Source organism: Elgaria multicarinata, chromosome 11 (genome assembly GCF_023053635.1).
Source record: "Elgaria multicarinata webbii isolate HBS135686 ecotype San Diego chromosome 11, rElgMul1.1.pri, whole genome shotgun sequence".
NCBI classification, from domain to species: domain Eukaryota; kingdom Metazoa; phylum Chordata; class Lepidosauria; order Squamata; family Anguidae; genus Elgaria; species Elgaria multicarinata.
In genome coordinates, this window is record NC_086181.1 from 11,006,162 (window position 1) to 11,029,449 (window position 23,288).

The window sequence follows — 23,288 nt, forward strand, 5'->3', positions numbered from 1 at the left end:
TATCTCATATTCCTCTCCAAATTGACCAACCTACTTATTCTTTTCCTTGCTATAACGTGGCTGACCGGGTGTTTTCTGTTTCTCCTCAGAGCTGCCCCTCCCCTTGCCCCACTCCCCACCCATCCCAACCTCACTTTTCTACTCTGGCAATTTATGTTGTTTATGTATAAAGAACATTTGAGAATTTTTGCCAGTTCCACAGACTCCAAGCAACAAGGACGTTGGGCAATGCTCATCTTTGCTACTCCTTTAAGGGGGTGTGGGGGAGGGGAACATGTAGAAGGGGTGGGGAGAAACCAGTTTCTGAAGATGCCTCAGAACCCCATGGACATTTGCTGCTATTCATCTTTCCTTACATTTAAACAAAAATAGTTGTAATTAATTGATTAACGTGGATCCTTGTAGGTGTGTGCCGAGTCATTCATGAATCAATGGTGTTTTGACTTTGGGGCATGTGTGTGCTTCCATTTTGTGGGTTTCTGTTGTTTACTTGCTGTATCAAAGACTGTTTTGGAATGGGGTGGGTGGGTATGCGTGAGTGTGCTTGTATCACAAATTGGTGTGTCTGTTTTTTCTTCCAAGCCATTGGATTAAATTTGGAAGAAGAACAAAGACTTGAAAAAGCACTACAACTTTAAGCCTGTAATAATGCCTCCACCCCCAACTTCTCAACCATGCAGAAGCAACCAACTGTTAAAAAGGAGGGGTGGGGATGGGGGAAACTGTTATAAGAAGGGTCACAGCCACAGTAGGTAGCAGAAGGTTTACCTGAACAATGTTGAGAACAGGGTCTGGAAACAGAAAGTCATGCTTCCTATGAAATTAATCCACATAATGTAGCACTTTAACTGTCTGTTCAATTACCATATATGTGAGAGGGGAACGAGCCCTCAAAATGTGTGGAATGCTAAATAGGAGGCAGAAGTCAGGGAGACAAGGGTGTCAGGGTATCAAAGAAGCTGGGTGATAAGGGAAATGGAGAGTTTGGGGAGAATTTGTGGAGGACTGAAAGAGACAAAACCGTATCCTGCCTTTTCTAAGCACGAGTTTTTGGTGGGCAGGGGTGGAGATGGGTGAGATCATGTTATTCCAACGCGAGATTCCTTCATGAGTAGAAAGTGGAGCTCCATATGGTGTTGATGTAGTCTGCTGTTGGCAGGTTTCTCCTTCACCTATGTTGGCATTGGTGCTAGGAGAAGAGAATGGCAGGGCAGTGGAGAGAAACACAGAACTCTTGGGAAAGTCCTTCATTTCAATAGGAGAATTTCCCAGTGGATTTCCCCCCACAAACAAGACTGTATCAGAGTAGCAGGCTCTGGAAGAATCAACCCAAACTGGATGGATCTTTACTACTTATGGAGTAGTACTACTTATGGGGCGATTAGCTAAAAGTTTGCTATTTACTATGAAAGATGGGAACTTTCATCTTCGAGTCGAATAGAAAAGTCAGGTTTGAATGAACGGTCCAGTGGGTTGTTGGAGATATATTTCTTTGACTTATGGGATGTGGAAGCTTTAGTGGTTTCCTTAACAATTCTGCATGGCATTTGTGCTGCAGAAAGCACAGCAGGGAACTGAAGGGGGGAGAAGTTACAGCACAGTGATGGAGATAGGTGGGTGGGGGGAGAGAATGTTATATATGTTAACGGCTGGGTCACAAGCGCCAAGCAACAAAATACCGGCAGGACTAGCAAGAAAGATGGAGGATGGTTTGTGGTCATGAAGGATTTCTTCAAATACAAGTACAGTATGCATGTGTGTTCAGAAGGGGAGGCCAAAGTGGGTGGGGGCATGTTCCTTAAAGAGGGAAGCAAGGGCACAATCCAGGGGAGGTGCCATCCTGCACAAACACCATTCAATGAATGGGCGCTGCGCGCAAGTGCGTGACCGTGTTCTTGCACAACTTCCGTTCCTTTCAGTGATGTTTGCACAGGGGAACTTACCCTGGAATTAAGCCCAAAAATGTTAAGCACAGAGAGCAGATGAAGAAATATCTGACAGGCATGTGTGCACATGCAAGGGTGCGCATCTACATGTATAGCAAAATGGTGTGCTATTGTAAAAAAAAGAGAGAGAGAAAAGAAATGAAGAGTCTGTATGCAACATAATACAAGATGTAATCACTCCTTGCTTTGTTGACTAGCTTGTCCTTTTTAATTTTATTATTGGGATTTTTTGGTGGGAGGAATACGGGTGTTTGTTTTTTTATGGTTTTTCTTCTTTTCCTTTTTTTGTAAATCATTTTTGTATAAAAATTTTAAGAGAGCTTTTTTTGAATAACAAAGTTTAAAAAAAAGTCAAAAAAATTAAATATGTAACAACACAGTCCACACAATGCAATTTCTTGGGATTGCAAAACAGACAAACATGAAAAAAAGCAACCTCTTTACATTTAAGTGAAGTGTCTTAACATTTTATATATTTGTTTTAAGAAATATATTTACATATTATATATATATAATATACGTAATATAAATATATATATATAAATATTGAAAAAAGAAAAGAATATGAAATTCTTGTTGTGTCTAGTATATTTAGGGGCCGGGGGAGGGGGGGGGAGAATGGTGTGGCTTTTTCCCAGTAAAATTATGTACGTAGCTCTTTGTGCTTTAGAAACTATCAAGGTGGTGGTGGTGGTGATGATGCAAATAGAGCTAGAGGGCTCAATCCACCAGGTAATTCCTTGCTCTCAGGCAGCTCCCATTCCTGATGGGGCCTGCACAGGAGGATTCCTGCTGGGTTGTGCTTTTCAGAGTTTAGAAATCCTTCCGCTAAGCTAACGTTCCATCTCTACGACTGTCCACATTTGTTTGCCATTGTCTGTTATTTTCATCCTCCCCTTTTATGTATGCCACTAGCAGAAATGGAGCGTGCACTGCTCACTATCTCTGCATCTTTCATCTCCTTGCAATTTTTTTATTTTTATTTTTTGCAGCAGAAAGGAGCCAAAGGACTGGCAACAGAGGAGGATTTTTTGAGCCACTCATAATGAACTTTAAGGGAATGTCAACTTAATAATCGACTTCTCCACCATGACTTTTAGCTCCCAAAGAACCTTGCAAAAGATGTTACCTTAAGCGCCATTTGGGGGCGAGGAGGAGATGGGATAAGATGGGATATAAATTAAATCAGGGCTGTGGAGTCGGCACAGAAAACCTCCAACTCCTTTATTCATGGCACCTCTGACTCCTTTAATTATATAATGATATAGGAAATAAATTTCCTATATATTTTCTACATCGACTGCAAGCACACAACTTTTTAGAACCCTAACCTGTTAAAGCCCGGGTCTAAAGGCTATAGCTAAGACATTCTGGTTTATTTTATTTTATTTATTAAAGAAGCCCAAAAATGAAAACAATGAGGTTATATTTTTATTTATTTATTTAATTGCATTTATATCGCCCCGTAGCCGAAGTTCTCTGGGCAGTTTATCAAAAGACTATAGAGAATAAAGTAATAGGATGTGAAACTATAAAGAAAATCAGGAACAACTTTCTCTACTACATAGTTCAAAAATCTAAAGTATATACTTTGATATCAAAGTCAAAACTACAAAAAAGTAAAAAACAATTGAACACCTAAAACAACTTAACAAATGGCCATTTTAAAAGAAATGAACTCAGTTAGGTACATAAGTAACATAAACCTTTTTCGAGATTAAAGTATCATTTGAATATAAAATTCAAGTGAATATACATATCGCAACTCTATATACAATTTAAATTTATTAGGAGTTGGAGTCGGTACATTTTTACCGACTCCGACTCCAATAACCCAAGAATTGCTTCTGACTCCGACTCCAGTAACCCAAGACAAAGTACGACAATGGAACCAGTGACCTAGGGAGGTTGTGGGCTCTCCCACACTAGAGGCCTTCAAGAGGCAGCTGGACAAGCATCAGTAAGGGATGCTTTAGGGTGGATCCCTGCATTGAGCAGGGGGTTGGACTCGATGGCCTTGTAGGCCCCTTCCAACTCTGCTATTCTATGATTCTATGAAGAATTGCTTCCGACTCCGACTCAACAGCCCTGAATTAAATCCATTATCATGTTTTGGGAGGTGGGGAATGGATACAGAAAACAGATCGCTGGCAGCCTTTTTGCAAAACCTCCAGCTTCCAAGGTTCCTCAGAGGAAGCCATAGCTATTTACACAATGCTCAAGACTTACTTGAGACATGCCTTGTGAGCAAAATGGGACTTCTTTTACCCTTACTTTCAATGAATGGTAAACCCCGCAAAGTGTGATGTGACTCAGCATTGCTGTTAGGAGCGGGCAGAGGCAGGCACTCATGTAGACAGCTTCCTCATCCTCCACCAGCTGAAGCCCCAAGCCCAGCAGGAGGGCATTGCAGGAAGAGGAAGCTGTCTATCCACGTGCCTGCTGCTTCACCCAGCTCCCTAGAACAGCCCACGGTTCAAGCAAGATTAGAATATGGAAACAGGCGCTGGAGTAACTATTCATTTTATGATGATAACTAACTGTAAGTATTTCAAGCTGTGAAGTTAGTGTACTAAAATTTAAGCTTGTGAGTATATAGCTTGATTACAAAGATGGTGCGTGGGCCACAAGCTGAATTGGGTCTGGCCTAATTTAAAATGAAATTATCCCACTTCCTCCCCTGCTTTACTTGGAGCGCTGGGTTTCAAGCAATATGAAACTGGCCTATTATTATTTTACTGTTACAATTATTGGATTAGATCCAAATTTAAGTCATATTTAGAGTAGACCGACTTAAATCAATGGGTCTTAAATTAGTCATGGCTAACTTAAGTCCCATTGATTTCAGTAGGTCTAGTCTAAGTATGACTAAGTCTGGATCCAACCCATTGTTATTTAAATACAAAGTATCCCACTTTTTTTCCTTCAAGGAACCCAATAAACCTCCTATTTTATCTTCACAACAATAGGGTGACCATATGAAAAAGAGGACAGGGCTCCTGTATCTTTAACACTTGCGTAGAAAAGAGAATTTCAGCAGGTGTCATTTGTATATATGGAGAACCTGGTGAAATTTCCTCTCCATCACAACAGTTAAAGCTGCAGGAGCTATACTAGAGTGACCAGATTTAAAAGAGGGCAGGGCACCTTCAGCTTTAACTGCTGTGATGAAGAAATTTCCCCAGATTCCCCATATATACAAATGACACCTGCTGAAAATTCCTTTTCAATACAACTGTTAAAGATACAGGAGCCATGTCCTCCTTTTCATATGGTCACCCTACACAACAACAACCCTGTGAGGTGGGTTGGGCTGAGAGTCCGTGACTGGCCCAAAGTCACCCAGTGGGTTTCCATGGCCGAGTGGGGACTAGAACCCTGATCTCCCGACTCCCAGTTCAACACTCTAGCCACTACACCATACTGGCTGTAAATGTCAAGGTTTCCATTTGAAGACCAAGGCTTGGTGAGATGGGCTTCATCTTTAGAAAGACTCAGTATGATGATGATGATGATGATAATTAATAATTTAAAAAATCTCACCCTGTAGCGAGAAGTTGATGCAGTTCATCTGCGGTCACTTCATATAAATGCACTCTTAAAAGTTTAGGGAGGCATATTTATAGGAACAAGAGGCCCCAAAGGAAATCTGAAATGAGCAGATTTCTCACCTTGTGGTAAGATTTTGCTGTAAACGACATTAACAACTTACTCCTACAGCATATTTACAGGTGTAAATGCCAGGGAACCCTGGGAGCTATAGTTCTTTGAGATGGATTCGGGATCTCTCAGAGATTTTTTAGCACCTAAGCAATCTGCAGTTTCCAGGAATTTGGGGAGCAAACCATGACAAAGACATGTAGATATGCCTTTAGAATGTTTGTTCTCTGAGCTTCAACAGATGCCTGTTTTGTGGGGGGGGGGGTATTCTAGAATATGGCAATTTCCTAACAATTATGCAATCCCTTCAATAAGAGATAAGCTTGTGGTGACCAAAGATTTTTTAATTATGAGTTTCACAGGCAGCAGCACCTATTACATTCACTCCACAAGAACACATAGCAAATATCCAAGGGTTCGAGAGGAAAATGAAGAATGGTTTCAGTTCAAAATTAGCTATGTATCTACCATCAGGGATACATGAGAGGCATTGCTAGATCCACAGAGTAGCAAAATCCAAGGCACAGGATTTACAGACAATGCCACTTTAGGATGATGTGAAAGCCATTATGACAAAAAAGGATCACTCACTTGTTCTCTGCTACAACAACACGTAATCAAAAGCTCTAACTTTTTTCACAATCACTTATGTGGACAAGAAACCCCTTTTCACCCATCAGCACGCATTGGGAGGGAACGGAAGTCCACCTTTTGACCAATCTCTGACCTCAGCTGCTGTGATTAACCCTGGCACACCATTTTTAACAGTATCCATCTGTTCTTGGGGTCCAGTGGACCTCTTTAAAGTCCTAGCTGGAAATAAAGTTAATGATTGGTTTCAAAATGACTGCAGCTTGGTTTCAAAACGACTGCAGCTTAACATAATGGAATTAGTATTCCATTCCAAAAACGTAGTCTAGCATAAATGCTTTGGGAATATATTGGACTCCACAGTGTTAACTTAAATTCCTAACTGATCTCTTGGAAAGCCCTGGAGAAGAAAGATGCACAGATGAAATACTGTTAGAAGAGAAAACAGAACAAGAAACAACAACAAAAATGTCTCGATGAAATGCTGGCTCATAGTACATAATGGAAGGGGTCCAATGTACCTCAACAGCCAAATCAAGTTCACCACCACCCCAAACAGGATTATAAATAACAGTATTGCAAGTTTACACTATTAGTGTGTTAACTCCTGTGTTAAAATAAAGCGAATTTGGAACAGAAGTAGCCCCTTAACTAGTTGGGGGATGGCAGGAATTGTAGTCCCAAGACATCTGAATAGTGCCTGGTTGGAGGAGACTGCCGTAGAGCAAAATTTGCTCCTGGTCCGAGGAACCCCTACAGAATTTTCGAATGGTCCTATATTTTGTTATATTTTGTTCTTGTGCATAAAGAAATATATAGAAAGAAAATGATAAAGCCAGAAAAAATCTGCTCTTGAAAATGGTATAAACGCAAAACGTGGAAATTATGATACAGACAAAATGCCAATCCATTTTCACTACCGTATTTTGAGAAGTTGCTGGGGATAAAATTGATCCCAATTAGCTTAGGCAAGGGGTCCTTAACTTTTTTGGGTTGGTGAGTGCATTTGGAATTCTGTGTGTGTGTCATGGGCACTCTCACAAAATGTCCCCCATGGGGTGCGCAGGGTGCATGGCCAATCACAAAACACCCATTTCGGAGAAGGCAAACAGGTGAGAGAAAAATGGTAACTTCCCAGGAACCAACATATACGGCTGAGGTGGGCTCTGAGCTACAAAACAAAGCTACGCTTCTGAACCCACCCGCTGCTCCCACACCTCTTTCACAGAAGACAAACAAGGCAGAGATAGGGTGTGAACCCCAAATGACCAATCACATATTTACTCCACAAAGCATAACAAAATACCCATTCCACGGAAGGCTAACACACAGGCACGTACACACCAATAAACCATCAGGCAAAGCATACAGCGCGCACGCACACACCCACATACAAACACACACACGCTCCAAGACGAACCGATAAACCAAGTAACACATCCGTACCCATCTACACACAGGCAAAATACCTCTTCTCCAGTACTGCCTCTAGCTCTCCATGTCACCCTTTCTAGTCACCCAGGAGACTTCCTACCACGCCAGCTTTTCTTACCGGAAATAAAGATAGCTAGAACTTTTCTTTTCAGCATGCTGGCCAAAAAATTAACAAAAATTTACAAAAAGTTAACAAAAAGTTAACAAAAATTTACTAATTTTTAAAACCACTTTTAAAATAAAATAAAACCAGGAAGGTCAGAGGGGCTGCTAGGCACCAAGAGAGGTGTTGGAGGGTACAGTGATGGCCACGGGCACCACGCTGGCAACCCCACTTTCCCATTCACTTCTAAAGGGGTAAATTGGACCCCCCCCCCTCTTAGCTTATGTTTAACATTTTCAAAAATGAAAATTGGATGGAAAAGGAGAGCAGATTAAACATCCCATAACTTCAAAAGAACACATAGAGTGCGAAGCTACTTGGGTTTTCTAAAAAAAAGTTTTATAAATATTTTAAATAGTTCCTGGGAACCACTGCAACCTCAAAAGCATAGGAAGATTAAAGATGAGTGGATTCCCACCCACCCCCAATTCATTCCATTATTGTATCACAGCACTGTGCCCCACGTTCTGCATAGGATCCCATCTGCCCTCAGATTCACTTTGGAGAATTTCTAAAATTAATTTCTGTTGATGCAAAGGTTGCCACCATTTTAAGATTATCCCCCCCCCCTTTTTTCTTTTTTTCTTATTGGTTTCTGTTACGCACCAGCACATATGTATGTTGATTAAATCAGCACCTAAAGAAACATTTTGGTATTCATTTTTGTGCTGTGGTTTAGTCAATGCACATATGTTCTCTGTGCAGCAGTGACTTGTGGCAAAACAGGCTCAGAATTAAGATGGAAGACTGTGCAGCTCTCTAACGAAGTCCAGAACTCAAAAAAAAAAAAAAAGGAATAAATATTAAATTACTAGTGCCTTGATGCTGCTCTACAACAGGGGCCAGGTAATTCAGAACCCCAAAATTTGGAGGGAGAAAAATTTGGATGGGCATCCTTAGCCACGATCCATATCCAGCAATGGGGTAAAACTTACAGAACCTGAAGGGATCCGCACACGAAATATCCTGCGTGCCAGCTTGTACGGGTGAACTCCATGTATGCAGCAGGACATCATTTGCTCTGGCTGGATACCGGCGAAACAACATAGCTGAATGGCTAACTTAGCTGTTGGTTTCCTAAGCCCATTTGGCTTTTAAAATTCTTTCTCGTTGACCCTAATGGAGGGGTGGGGCAAGGAGAACCTGTATGCCAGAGCTGGTGCATGTTTTCAGCCTTTTTTTGTGGGTGGGGGGCATGTCGAGGGAACGGGTAGGTCTTTGGATGCTGTGGATCCAAGGTTCTCCCCAACACGCCCCTGGAACGCCCCTTGTTCAGCCTCACCAGCTGTAGAGCGTGGTGGGGAGTCCCATGCCAGCGGCAGAGCTCCCTGTTGTGACACAGGCTTCCCCTCGTGGACCTCTCTTTCTGCTTGCAGAGAGGGATGTCTGCATCACTCCTCAGCCACCCTCTCAGGAAGCAGAAGCAACCTTGAGAGTGCTTCCATAGAACACACAAGGCCCTTTACTCCTCCCAAGCTGTCTCTAGCAGGGCGTCAGCCAGAACCTGCCTGCCTGCTCTTCACACTGCCGCGCATGTGCTCCTTCCGAAGTGCATTGGAACGTGAGTGCAAGAGGTATTCCCTTCTGAAACAAGGATGTTGGGTGTGTGGGTGAGAGAAAGAGAGGGGGGGGGCACATTGGGCTGATCGTGCTACCACATTCCCCCACTATATTGACAACACACCTGACCTTGTTTGAAGCTCAAACAAGCACAAGCAGGGCGCTAGTTTGGGTCACAAACTGGAAGGGCAGGTCCAAAATGCATCAGACTCGCATCCTAGCTTTTACCTAGCATGCAAAGTTCTAAAGTTTGCTAGCAGTCGCGCGTGTGTCCATGTGAGGCTTGCGCCTATGAGACGCACAGCATTCTGTGAACAAAGCGTTTGCAGAAAATGCACCTTTCATTTAGCAATAGTAATGAAAGCATCATTTTTATTTTTTACATTAACATTTAAATACTACACCAAAGTTAAACCTGGTAGCTAAGGACACACATCCTGACTCACCTCTAGCCATGCACATACGAAGGGGTTAACACCTGACTTGCATGACAATGTGGATGGAGACGCGCATTTGAATGCACATGTCAAGCATTTAATCTGGTAGAGGCTGCATCCTCATTCAGACGTACATGAAATGAGGGCCAGTGGTTCCCAATCCAGCAAGTGATGGAAGCCTGTGTAAATCTCCATAGCTGGATTGTGGCAGATGCCTCATCCAAGATGAAGGGCCTTTCCTAGCTGGACAAAATATTTTTGCCTAACAAGTGTCCTTAACCTGAGCATCCTGCAGATTCTGTAGTTGAACCCCACGCAGGATCATTAATGTGTCTGTGCACATATGCAGAACAAACAGACTGGAACCCTTGGGACCAGTACTGCATAGTGAGTCACCGCCCAGTAGTGTCTGAAGTGTCTACAGTTCTCTCTTTCCCTTTTTCCAGAAGCAGATATTTCAAGAGGAACGCAGAAAGCGCTGCATACATCAAACAGAGTAGGGAGGCAAAATGTGAAGGTGGCAGGACAAGCATGGCTTAGGGACCACCAGTGGCTGCTGCCTGCCTTGGAGAGGCAGGTAGGAACAGGGTTCCTTATAACAGATCCCGCATTTTAAATAGGTATGGAATAGCCACTCCCTTCTATTTCCACAGACTAAAACCTTGTAAACACAAACAGCGGATAAAGAGGTAAAGCTATCTCTGCACTAAACTGCTTCAGGCTGTAGATGGAAGAAGTTCACACACAGAATGCTCTTTCATATGAAAAGCAAAAAGAAAAAAACCCCTAGAACAGCCTTCCTCAACCTGGGGCGCTCCAATTGTGTTGGACTACAACTCCCAGAATGCCCCAGCTGGCTGGGGCATTCTGGGAGGTGCAGTCCAACACATCTGGAGCGCCCCAGGTTGAGGAAGGCTGCCCTAGAATCTTGCACATAGGAAAGGAAGAAGAGTTTTAGCCTAGCCTTCTCTCCCAGTGACTAATTTTTAGGTGCATGGTTGTTTTCCCCCCATAGGGATTGTTTGATCACGCAATCTCCCCTCCCCGCCATCACACCTGCAGTCTGAAGTGGTGTAGCCCTGGACTGTTCCCCCCCCCCATCACCTGCTGTATATATGTTCTAAAATGCATTAAAATCTCATTAAAATTCAGCCATGCCTGAATAGTGTAAAATACCCACCCTGACAGTGAGTACCAAAGGGTAGCTAAATACATGCTAAGGAGTATATAATTCGCCCTGTGATGATCTTGAGAATGCACATTCTCAAAGTTAATACAGTGCATACATCCCAGAGTATGCCTGGGATGGAGGCAGAAATATAAACCAGTGTCTCTACAACCTAAGTATTTACTTTTAACCTTCACATACCTCAGACAGGCACTTACTTTCCCCATGGTGGCACACAAAAACTGATTACAAAATAAAATAATTTTAAAAACTCAAATGTCCTTAAGCTGTAGATGAGACGGCTCGTGTTATCCTGATTCCGACAGGTAAGGCCAGACCCATAGCTTAGTGGTAACGCACAGGCTTTGTATACAGAAGGTCCCAGGTTCAATCGCTGGCATCGCCACATCAGGGGGCAAATCTGGGAAAGACTGTGGAGCGCTGTGGTCTGGCAGAGAAGACAAGACCATGCTGGATGGACCATTGGTCCGACTCAGGATAAGGTGACGTACAATCCAAATAGAGGGGCTTCAAATGTACACAGTGCATGTTCACTAGTTGTATGTGGTATAATAGTCTGTACTACAATACAAAATGTGTATTAGTTAGTTCAAAACTCTGGCTTCCTTTCGTGCCCTACCCTAACTCAGAGCTTCTAGGGCAAGGTTTTTCAAACTCTTCTGGAGAACCATGTGGTTCCTTGGAAGCTTCAAGGAGAAGAGCAGCCGTAGCGGACGAGCTTCCTGGAAAGACAAGCCACCCTACGTGCTCTCTTCCTGCAATGCAGAGCTATAGCTAATTGTATTCTAGGGGCTATTCAATTCATACATGATGATAACAAAGCCCACTAAGAGAAGCCAGTGCAGCACCACCTACAGAGAGTGCACACTAAAATTTGCTTTCAGAGGCCTCTGCAGCACGTAGGGATTCCCTGGTAGACAGATTGCAGTGGGAAGAGTCCCCTCAAGGTTGAAAGCAGAAGATGGAAGCTTCCCTATCATTTTGCAGCATTTTGCCTGTGATGCCTAGAGACGGCCCTTGTTTGCAGGGCAATAACCAGCGAATGCTGATGTATTGGCATTTGTCAAATCTGTCGATGTTAAAACAGAAGCGAGAATGCTGGTTCTCTGTAGTATTTTGTGGCTTACGCCTTTTCCCATTTAAATTGTTGCCCACAATTTTTTTCCTCATCTACCTCAGGTCATTTGACAAGCCTGCATTACAAGAGTATGTTTTTCGATGTTGCTAGACTTGATCACAGACTTGGATGGGAGATCACTGGGAACCCCATGTATGAGTAGGATGCGGGTTTTGTTCAAGCATCTTGTTTAAAACCTCCTTGGACAACCCACAAATCATGGTCTTCTACTGTGAAGGAAGAGTTCCCAGGCGTGCTGCATATGAGCAAGGCAAGTGGAATGTGGACTGCCACATGGAGGCTCCCTAAAGAATGGTGCATGGGTTGACATTACGAGTAGTCACGTTGGAGACAGGGAGGCCTCAGATAGGGCCTGGCCCAGCAGGACGTCCTGCTGTGCAAGCTCCATTGAACAGAAATGGATCTATGCAAGAACAGCTCCTGCTCATTTCAGCAAGCATTGTGCAGGAGAATGTGTTCTGGAGTATGTCCTGTGAGTGAAAAATCCTCTTGAGTTGGCATGGGCTTGCACATACCTTACGAGGTTGCTTGATGCATGTTGCTTTACCTGCAGAAGCAATCATTTTCATACATTCAAAGACCAAAAAAACCAAACTACCATAAGGGATGAACAGGTATTCTCGGCAACATTTGCTAATGCAGCCTTAGGGGGAAAAAGTTGTTGGGGAGACGGTGGTCTCGTGAACCATTTCATTTTAGTTCCTTCCACTTTCCTTGTCCAAAACACATTTGTCCTTTTACGTGTCTGTTGTTGCATATGGGATGTGTGTGTGTATGTATGAGTGTGTCACTGTCATGGCATCATCCAACTGCTGTGTGAGCAACAATCAGAGAGTTTAGTCCCACATTTTATTCTTATTTTTTTAAAAAAGTTTTTTAAAAGTTTCAAAGATGTAAGTTAGAAAGCACCAAGCTATGCATGTATTTTGGGTGTGTGTGCGTGTGTGTTGGGGTGGGGTGGGAAGCGATCACCACTGCATGCCATAAGCCTCGCTTTACTTGTCTGGATGTTGCTTTAAGAAAAGTTTTAAAAAAAATTAAAAGTTTTTTTTAAAAAAAAAAATTAAAAGAGAGGGAGAGAGAGCAAAAGACTTTTAGGCACTGTGTAGGGAGGACTGGTGATGTTATAGGTCTTTTTCGCATGGTTTTTATCGTGAACTGTTTTTTTAAAGGGAAACAAAAAACAGCGAACTATATGAATGACACCACACCAAAACTGGTTACAAAAACAACAGTTCTGAAAAATCTGTAACTTTTGTAAATCTTTCTGCTGCTATCTGTAGGTAGAGTTCTATGTATAAATTCTATGGATGCCCATGTTTTCTTCTGTGACAAATGTGATTATTGTTCGTCAAAAATTCCAAATGAAGGAAGGTTGCTTTTTTCTTTAATTTTTCCCTCTTTTTTTTTGTTTCCTATCAGAGTGTCTGACTTTAATAAAATACTCTTCCCCCCCTCTGTGACACTTCTTTTCTTCAGGCTTTGTTTCACACTATTCCTTAAAAACAAAAAAGCAAACAAACGAACGAACGAAAACACCCAGCAGCGTTCCATTGCGTTCCTTGGTGTTTGCAGGATTTCCAGCAACCATTGAATTTAGCACTTGGGGAAAGATCTAGGGTGGCCATGGGACCTGCTTTACAGAAGACAGTTCTCTAATTGTTTCTCCCTAGTCAAAGTCTAGCTTAAAAGATGGAAAGCCAAAAACAGGGGAGCCCTGGGGCCTTTTAGTTGTCCACCGTTAGCAGCTAAACAGTAGTCTTAACAGGCACACGGGTCACGTAGTCAGTTTCCTGTTAGGATGATATGTATTGTCTTTCTATTTAAATATCAATTAGCACATGCAGTTCTAGGAAAACCTGCACCCTCTTTTTACCTCATTTGGTGATGCATTTCCTTGAGGGCGATGCCTAGCGTGGCCACCCTAGCAAGAACTGGCGGCAGAATCAGATGTTTCATTCGCCAATGTGTGGTCCCAAACCTGTGTTTGCCGCAGTACCAGGAATGTGGGGGAAAGAACAGGAATGCTGATGTAAAAGGAAAAAAGTATGGTTAAAACCCCTTCTTCGCCCAGCCCTCAGATCTCCCCTGCAAATGCCGCAAGACTGTTTAGCTCCCTTCCAGGACACTTCTGGTTTTGGAGCCTAGCGAAGAGAGAGTTTAAAAGCCACCAGAGGGTGAGGTGCAATAGGTGGGGGGAAAGGGTTAAACACTTCCTGGCGTGCAGATTCTCCCAGGCAGGTGCCGTTTTGCACTATAGAGGGAATTCTGGGATGGCATCCTCCTGTGCCCCTCACAACAACTAGTTCTGCTGTCAGCATTCTAAAAAAATAAGAACATTTCTACACCAAATGGTTGCAAAAGGAACCTTTTAAGTACGTGGGTGACGATGTCTGAGGACACCTCTGAAACTGCAAGAGGCAGGGGTTTTGAGTGGATCAACATATGGAATTTCAGTGCCTGGTATACTTTGACATTTGACATGACGAGCAGAAGCCAAATAAACCAGGCAATATGCAGTTTTGTCTTATTTGCACAATTTAAAAGTTTTGCGTCACCTTGCTGAGTTTACCTTTAATTTATTGCAGTGGAGTATGAATAAGAGAACGGCACTGTACCCCAGGGCTGGGTGACTTCCAGGGATTGGGGGCTGCATTAACCCCTTGGAACCCATTACACCTGGCTGCTACTGAAATTCAGTAGCAAAAAAGCAATTTTGTTTTAACACAGCTTGTACTGGGGAACATGTGCCTTATTGGGAAACAAAACAGCTTCTGGGAGGCTGCTGGGATTATGATTTTGCTTCCAGACAAGGTGTGCACACTTCGGTGGTGTGGTGTGGCGCATGCAGTCCTCGGGCTGCGTTTGGCTCAAGACTGCGCCCTGTGTAAAGCATTTGTTAATGTAGAATCCCAAGTAAATCTTTTCAATCCTGGAAGGAAATAAACTTTCAAAAGTACAGTGTGAATGAAGAGCTAGTGGGTATGTTTTAAATAAGCAAACAAGTGTGTTCTCTGAATAAGCCAGTTTATTTCCAATATATATCTAACTGTAGTTCTGAGGCGATTTTCAAAGCAGAGTTTGGGTTTCCTTAGTTATTTTGTTTGATCATATATAGATGTCTGACATTGTACAACACAGTAAAGGTGGGAAGAGGGACAAACCATGCAGGCAGGAAGTTTTTGTTTTGTTTTTAAAAAATCAACACTGTTGTATAACTTGTTTTTAAAAGGAGCAAAACAAAAAAGTCTTTAAAAAATCCTTATAAACTCTTTATCGTATGTTACACATTTAAAGGCTATTTACAAAATAAAGTGAAAAATAAAACTTTACAGCAAATATTTGCATAAAAGGATAAGAACAATGCATAACAGAATAGCAAATGGTTTAGTTTTGCTCAGTTTTAAATTCCACACCATCTACCCACACACCCCTTTTTCAAGGCCTCAACGGAATGGCTGTAAGATGTGCACTAGAAAATGTGGTGTGTGGACCGTAGCACACTTCTTGCTAATTTGATGGTTTACATTTTGTGTGTTTTGTATTTGTTTGATACCCCGAATAGCATGAGCAGAGTTTACATCCGCTTTGTCCTTTTGGGCTTTGCCTTATGAAAACACCCTCTTTGTTCAAACCCTGTTTAATCATGAATGTGTGAATAGCAGAGGGCACAAGGGCAAGGCAATCCTCATGCCGAACTTCAAGAGAGTTGACTGTCAAAGCTGAGACTATGAAAGCTTTCACATTTCACAGATGTTTTTCTCAGGCAGAAATGATGTTGCTTTTTTCTTTTAAGATTTGAAAGCATGTGTGTACTTTTCACCTATAAGTGATATTATTTTTACACTGTTTGCATTTACTAGCCTTTGAGGCCTACCAGGACGCCAGAGTGATGAGTGGGTAAAATCGCCTCATGACAGACAAGTAGAGTCTCCCTGCTCATGTACAGGGAATTGATTTTCCAATCAGTCCACCCAATACAAGAGAGGAAATAAATGTACATATTCCAGTATGATTCCAATTCCAAATGAAAGCCTACCACTCTTGACATATATCACTTAAGCTTGCAGACTAATTCTTGCTAAAATGGAAGTTGAGGCAAAATTTGGGATATCGCTTTGGTGGGATCAATCTGCTGAATTTGGTGGGGCGTGTATATGAATCTGGATTGCTACTGCTAGATTGCAGCCAGTCTTTTTTTGTGCAGCAATACACGTTAAAAATAATAGTAGACAATATCCAGGTGTCCTTGTGACTGTGCAGGTTACTCTGAATCATGCTGCATCATGGACTATGTTGCTATATACGTAATGCAATCTATTTTGGAATTATGTTAAAGACAGCAGGTCTGGAAGAAGCACAGAACTAACTGGAATCCAACAGGCCAGATATTTGTCCTGTTGTCAAGATAAACAGCAGAATTCATGGCAGGAGTCCAGTGGGCCTTATTTTGCACATCTGTATAATCACTGAGAATTTTCAGGAGCAGTGATGAGGCTGGTTATGAAGGTACACAATAATGCAAAGCACTTTGAACACTTGAAAGCTCAATATAAATGTTTATTATTATTATTATTATTATTATTGGTGCCTTGATTGCCAAGCCATCTGTGCCTTGATTCATTCACAGACAGCCATTTTAGGTGAGGTTCATTACAGACATGCTTAATCTCCCATCTAAGCACTTGATGGCTCACAGCTGTACCACTGAATTGACTCCACTGAAACGCAGAACTTGGATTGACATGGGGCAACTTATGTGTAGTATTCATTCTGCAATGGCTCATTCACATATGCAACCAACCAGCTTGATTCCTGATTGATTAAACTATGAACATACATGAATGAGCTAGCCTGCACTTAAAAGGTACACTTGAAAACATGAGGGCAATGCCTATGGCCAATATGATGGAGTAAATATTTGACAGAAGACTGGGGAGACCAGAGTTCAAATCCCAACTCATCCAACACAGCTTGCTGGGTAACCCTGGGCCAGTTCCTGATTTGGTTCAAACAATCTTTCCTCCTTCACCTCTCTCTACTGGCTTTGGCTTATTATCCTGATTTGTTAATTGACATTAAGCCAAACTTCCCCAGTTTCAATGTCATGGGGAGGCCTTGCTTAATATAAGCTGGGAATGAAGTGCTGCAACCAGAATGTGCATCTTTGTTCCTGGCTTCATAAACCATGGTTCATTTAGCATGGAAACATGGTCTGAACCAGGTCACTGTCTCTTAGCCTAACCTACCTCACAGGAATATTGAGAGAAAAAGTGTGGACAAGGCATGCCCTGAGTTCATCAGAGGAAGAGCAGGATACAAATTTAATAGAAGGCTCCAGGGTCCTTCACTTGGCCTTACTTCTGACATAAAAGTAGCACAAATGTGGCTGCCAGGCAGCAGAGATTATGTTACCGTATTTCTTCGATTCTAAGACACATTCCCCCCCCCCATATAAACATCTCTAAAAACGGAGTGCGTCTTAGAATCGCGGGTGCGTCTATATTTCTTAGAATCAAAGCTTTTTTTCTGTCGGTGGTACTGAAATTAGTGTGCGTCTTACAATCGATGGCATCTTACAATAGAAGAAATACGGTAATTCCCTTTCATTAACACATCCTCAGGCAGTGAAGTTCAGCATTTGCCACATTATACCCATTACATTTGACTCCTGCCCTTCATCCAAGGAACTCAAAGTGGCAGTTTGGCCTTCCAACAGGTCTGTGAAGAACAATTGCTCAAAGGCTCCCTCTGAACTTCATAACTAAGCAAGGATTTAGACTTTGGTTTCCTAGAAAACTACTGAAATTGCTCTAATGTGATTAATGATTGATATGACTAGATGGACTGGCTTTTAGAAGAAAAGCTCACCATGCGGAAGCTACATGAAAAAGCCACCTCACAGAATTATTGTGTAGCTTCTCCCAAAGTGATGGCATTTCTGCAGAGCATAGGGAGTGGAATTGCAACTCATACATGTCATATAGTGTCCCCATGTTAAAGAGTGCCTCCCATATTTATTCACTGCAAAAGTCTCTTCTGTCTTTCTCGTCTGCCTTTACGAACACATCAGATTCTACAAGGTCAAGAGGTAGTGGGAATGTTTTACGCCCACAAGATGAAAACAAATCTAAAAGCAAGCGTGAGAGCTCTATATCCTGATCTGCATCAGAGAAATGAGCGGCCCCTTGGTTTACTTCTATCCAACATACTGAATAAACCAAGAAGGGGAAGACACTGTTAAAAACAAATTAGCACCAGCAAGAATCCGAGTATTTTTCTTTTCCATGAGTGTTTTGGAGGGCAGCTCCAAAACAAGATGGCATAATTTGGATTTCCGGCTGTTGCTGGAATAAAAGCCTAAACGGAATCCTGACAAATGTTACCGTGGGAATCTTCAAAGCAAAGTAATTCTTATGGCACAAGGCATTGGAGAGGAGGAATCTGATATGCTTGTCCACTATGTCTTGATGTCTCTTGCCCTTCTCCCAACTATAACTCAGTGTCCATACTCACCCCATGCCTCTGCACTGCAGATGGGGGTTAATGGGTTGAGTGTGAGTGGCACAGTCTACATGGAAAGGAGTGATCTTAGCAAAAGAAATGTATCACCTTGGCAGAGAGGAGTGATTCACCCCATATCTCCTCTTTAGCACCAAAAGTTATAGGGAGCTATTACACATTTGCCATTATTCCCATTTGCATTATTACAACCTTATTCTGTACTCCAGACTACATCCCTGAACTGTACGCAGAGCATAGGGGGGATCTTTGCTGATCAATTCATGAAGCATGGCCAGTACAAAGTACTACAAGACAAGAGGAAGAGGGAACTATTCTGATACCTGGACCTTTCCACTCCAGGTTCTGAGCAGTTGAACAAGAAGTTTAACATGGGTTCAGGCAGACTGCATACTCTAACTACGGTTTCAGTCAACTTGAAAACGTTAGAAGGGCAGGGTAGAAAAAAGGTGTAACCCCAGAGGCGCCCCCAGATTTTGCACAACTTGCATTTTTATTTTGGCCAAGAGTGTTAGAAAAATAGTATCCTAGAGGGATACTCATGTCTGTCTGTTGCAGCAAAAACTAAGAGTTTTGTGGCACTTGAAAGACTAGGAGGTTTATTGTGGCATTAGCTTTCATTGGCCAGGGTTTATGCCTCAATAAATCAGAGTCTAAGGCCCTTTCTACACCTAAGGATTATCCCAGGAAAATGGAGGGATTGTCCCTGCCTGCTCCCAGGATTCCCTGTGTGTCATTTGCATGCACACGGATGATCCCTGGAAAAAAGGTGGAGAAATGGCCTAAGATGCCACAGGACTGTTTTTGGTTTTGAAAAATAGGTTATGACATCACTCGGATAAGAGAACAGCAATGCCTTTTAAGCATGGTAAAGGCCATGTGCCTCTCCAGGGACCATTACAGCTCTGTAGTTTCAGTTTCTCAACTGGGATAGTCTCCACAGGCAACTTCAAATGCATGGGAGGCATCCATGGCTACAAGACCCGAATACACAAGCTGGAAGTGAAGAGGATTCAACCCTCTTTGTAGCAACCTTGCAAAGACAGAGCCAAGGTAGGTGGGAAAAGGCACAAAGGGGCGGTGTGTTTTCTATGAGGACCCAATTCAAAGCCCCTCAATATCAACACAGCCTTTTGGATATCCGTGAGAGGAAAGGGGGGAAGGAGTCCCCCCGCTATAGAAAGGTGGATGCCAAGGCAGAACGGTATGGAACAGCGACTGATTCGGCAACAGAGCTTTGGCAGTGGTCAAATGGAAAACATGATCTTGCGTCCAGGAGTGGTTTCCCCAACACCAGGCTCGCCCTCCGTTAAACACAGAAGAGACAAAGTAGACTGATAGAAAAGAGGCAGAGATGGGTATTAAGAGACTCTTGCTTGATAACTGGGAGCAATTCTGGCTTCTGCTCCTGTATACTTGCTGCCGTCTTCTTCCAAAGCATGCCCTGAAATTCACCTGCAGACCAGGACTTTGAAATGGGAATGGGGCTGGTCATCCCACAACCTAGATAACCTCTCCGTGTCAAAACCAAGCTAAGCCCTTCCTACAGGCTGGAGGAACAACCCTCCCCATGTTGCACCTGCCCCAGCTTTCTTTTCTCCATCTGCCACCCTGGGGGAGGGGAATAAATAAATGCAAAAGTCACAAAATAAGGGTGTCGTTAAATTAATACCAGGGGGAAGGGATCCGAAAGCGAGTCTGGGGAGAGGGGAGGGGGAAGACTCTTGCTCCGATGAGAACTGAGGTATCAAAGAAGGCAAGGCGAGAGACCAGTAGTGGGAGCTCTAGAGCGGAGGGGGGGGGCTGCGTCGACGGCCCACCTCCATTCTCGGGTCAGGGCTACTTCTCCGCCACGCTGACGAGAGCTTCCATCGCTGGCTACCTAGAGACACTGGTGGACACGAAAAGAGGCCGCACGGCGGGGAGCCGAGCGCCCCTCGGAGCTGCCTTTGCGGTGCTGCTGGTGCTCCCCCCCCCCTTGCTGGCCCGGAGCGGCCACGTTCCCCGCCGCGGACGAGGAAGACCGAGCTTTGGTTGACTCCAGGCTGCTGAGCCCGGAGTCCTTGTTGTCCCGCAGGGGAGCTCTGCTCAAGGGGTCTCTGGGGCCGGCCTCGGCAGCTCCCAAAACGTGCTGCTCTTTCCACTCGTTGTAGTTGAGGTCCTTGAGGCCGCCCGGCACCACCACGGTGTGGCGACGCCAGCTGCTCTTCTGGCGCCGCGTCTCGGGCGAGTGTGGCTTGCGCAGGCGCACGGCCAGCATGTCGTCGGCCGAGCCGCGCAGGCGGAGGCGCAGCTGCTCCGTGAGGGAAGGCCGGGCGGGGTCCTCCGGGGGCTGCAGCGACTCCTGGCAGCCGGGCGAGCTGGAGCTCGGCACCTCCGTGCTGCTCTTGGAGGAGGAGGAGGAGGAGGCCTCGCTGTTGCGCCGGGGCCGCGAGAGCTTGCGCCGTGCCAGGGTGTCGCACTGCATGAGGCGGTGGGAGCTGAAGGAGGCGCGGCTGTGGGGGACTTTGTCGGGCGCCGTCGCTCCCCCTTCCCCTGCCATCCCAGGCCCTCCCGGGAGCGTCCCCGCCGGCCCTGGGGCAAAACCGTTCTCCGTGTCCGTCTCCACATGGCTGAATTCACTCCGCTCGTCGTCGGCCTCTTCCCCACGGCTTTCTGCTACCGACTGCACCTCAGAGCACAGGCTGCGATCGATGGTGGAAAGGGTGGAGTAACCCGACACGATGGAGTGGGCGTCTGGTGCCGGTTCTGGGCTTCCCCGGGGTGCCACCCCCTTCCCGTCTTCCAACTCTGCTCTCAATTTTACAGGGCACTGTGGACCGCTCTGCACATCAGGGGCTGGACCTCTGCTGCTGCTGCTGCTGCTGCTCCCGAGCCCCTCCGCCTCTCTTCCTTCCTCCTCTTCCGCCTCCTCGTCTCTCTTGGCAGCCGACTCGTGCTCAGAGTCGTCGTCTGTGCTGCTCCCGAAACGCTTTGCCTCTCTCCGCTTCTTTCTCTTGCGGTTGACGGCTGAGATGAAGGAGATGGCGAGCATCTCCTTGTGGTAGTGCTCCTTCCGTGAGCCCCATGAAGCCTGGAGCAGGGGAAACAGGGCAGAGGAGAAGGAGAGTTTTATGCATAGGAAGAGGTAACGGAAGAGGAGACATGATGGAAGTTTCAGTAACTGTAGCCTTGTTTCCATGATTCGTTAACCCTGGGATAAATCAGCCCTTAACTCACTCATCTGCCCAAAGGTCAAAACAGAGAGTACCTTATCATTCATGCAGATTAGCTGCCTCCTTCCTGCCCCATGACTGCATTTTTGCTTAAAGTGGGGCAAATGGATGAGGGCTTTCTCCTCCTTTTGAAAGCAGGCTTGTAGGCGCAATGATGGTTCCAGCCATGGGGTCCTCAACATGCTACCTGTGGGCACCACAACACTCACAGACACCTCCCTGGCCCATCCTGATTTTAAAATGTTTTTAAAACGTTGTAAATTTTAAAACAAAAACAATACTTGGGAGGCTGGGCAGGATGCAAAATGAAGTGCCTGTCTCCGGTGCCATTTCTAGAAAATAAAAAAGGGAGGATGGCTGCAGGCCAGCAGTTTAATTTGAAGCATGCTCAGTCGCCCAGAAAAGAAAATCAAGGAAGGGAAATGGTAATCTGTGGGTGGTGGAGAGCATCCCGGGGGAGGGGGGGGCTGCAGAGTGATGGCGGGTGTTTCTAGATCTGAGATGGGGAGGGGAAGGGTGGGGCATGCTTTAATTTCCAACATGGGACTCCACCCTAGCATGAAATGTAGGGGGGCTTTAACCCTTTGCCCCTGCTGCAGTCCTGATCCGGACTATTCACACACACCCCTGCTGGCCATCTGCACTGCAAGAAAAAGATCCCTTTAAAATGAATGGGTTGTCTTTAGGGCAATGCAAAATGCAGGTGCAGGGCCACTGGACTGCAGTGGGCAGCAAAGGGTTAAGCCCCCCCTCACTAGTGTCCCAATCCCGATGGGGGGGCCCCTGTGCTGGCGATTTGCACTGCAAAAAAAGACCCCATTGAAACAAATGGACCTCTTTATGCAATGCAAAATGCAGGTGTGCGGGCTCTGATCTGGACGCTAGTGCTGTGCCAAAAAAGCACAAACAGTTTCTCTCTGAGTTTAGGGAGGCAAAGTTTGAGGATTCTTGTGCTCCACCCCACCCCCCTTCCCCTTGCCCAACCTCTCCCAAAGGGTGGGGATGGTGCAGAGGGGTCCTTACCTTTGATTTAGCTGAGCCACTGTTGGTTGAATCTGCAAGGGTGAACAAACACACAACGAAGAGGTTAGGGATCGGGGCGGTGGGTTGTGTGGCTGCCACAGCAGACAAACACTTGGCCTCATGAGGCCCTGGTAGGTTTTGTATGAAATGTTAAAGCATGTTAAGACAGCACTTCAGAGCGAAGCTGGAGGGAGCAGCCCAGAACAAGGAGAGGTGACCCAGGCAGATGTGCTCTGCTGCCTTCTTTTGATTTTGGGAGGAATGCAAAGTAGTTACAAGTGGCATGAGGAAATCAGATCTGCATAAACAGGGGGCGATTTTATCCCTTCCCCAAAAGTCTGGATCATGATTTCATCTGACTGGGTATAAGATACCCCAATAAAAACTTAATATGCTCCTTCTGTTCTTGG

General features: G+C 44.6%; 1 protein-coding gene across 1 annotated transcript in view; it reads right to left on the reverse strand.

The window, feature by feature from the left end:
* Nucleotides 1–17,559: 17,559 nt before the first annotated feature.
* The window catches only part of ARHGAP23 (Rho GTPase activating protein 23), a 119,791-nt gene continuing 114,062 nt past the window's right edge, over nt 17,560–23,288 (reverse strand). Inside the window, exons 23-24 of the mRNA XM_063138531.1 lie at nt 22,879–22,910; nt 17,560–21,713 (exon numbers count right to left, since the gene is read on the reverse strand). Coding sequence (XP_062994601.1) covers nt 20,523–21,713; nt 22,879–22,910 — 1,223 coding nt within the window. The 3' untranslated portion in view covers nt 17,560–20,522. The remainder of the gene's footprint in view (nt 21,714–22,878; nt 22,911–23,288) is intronic.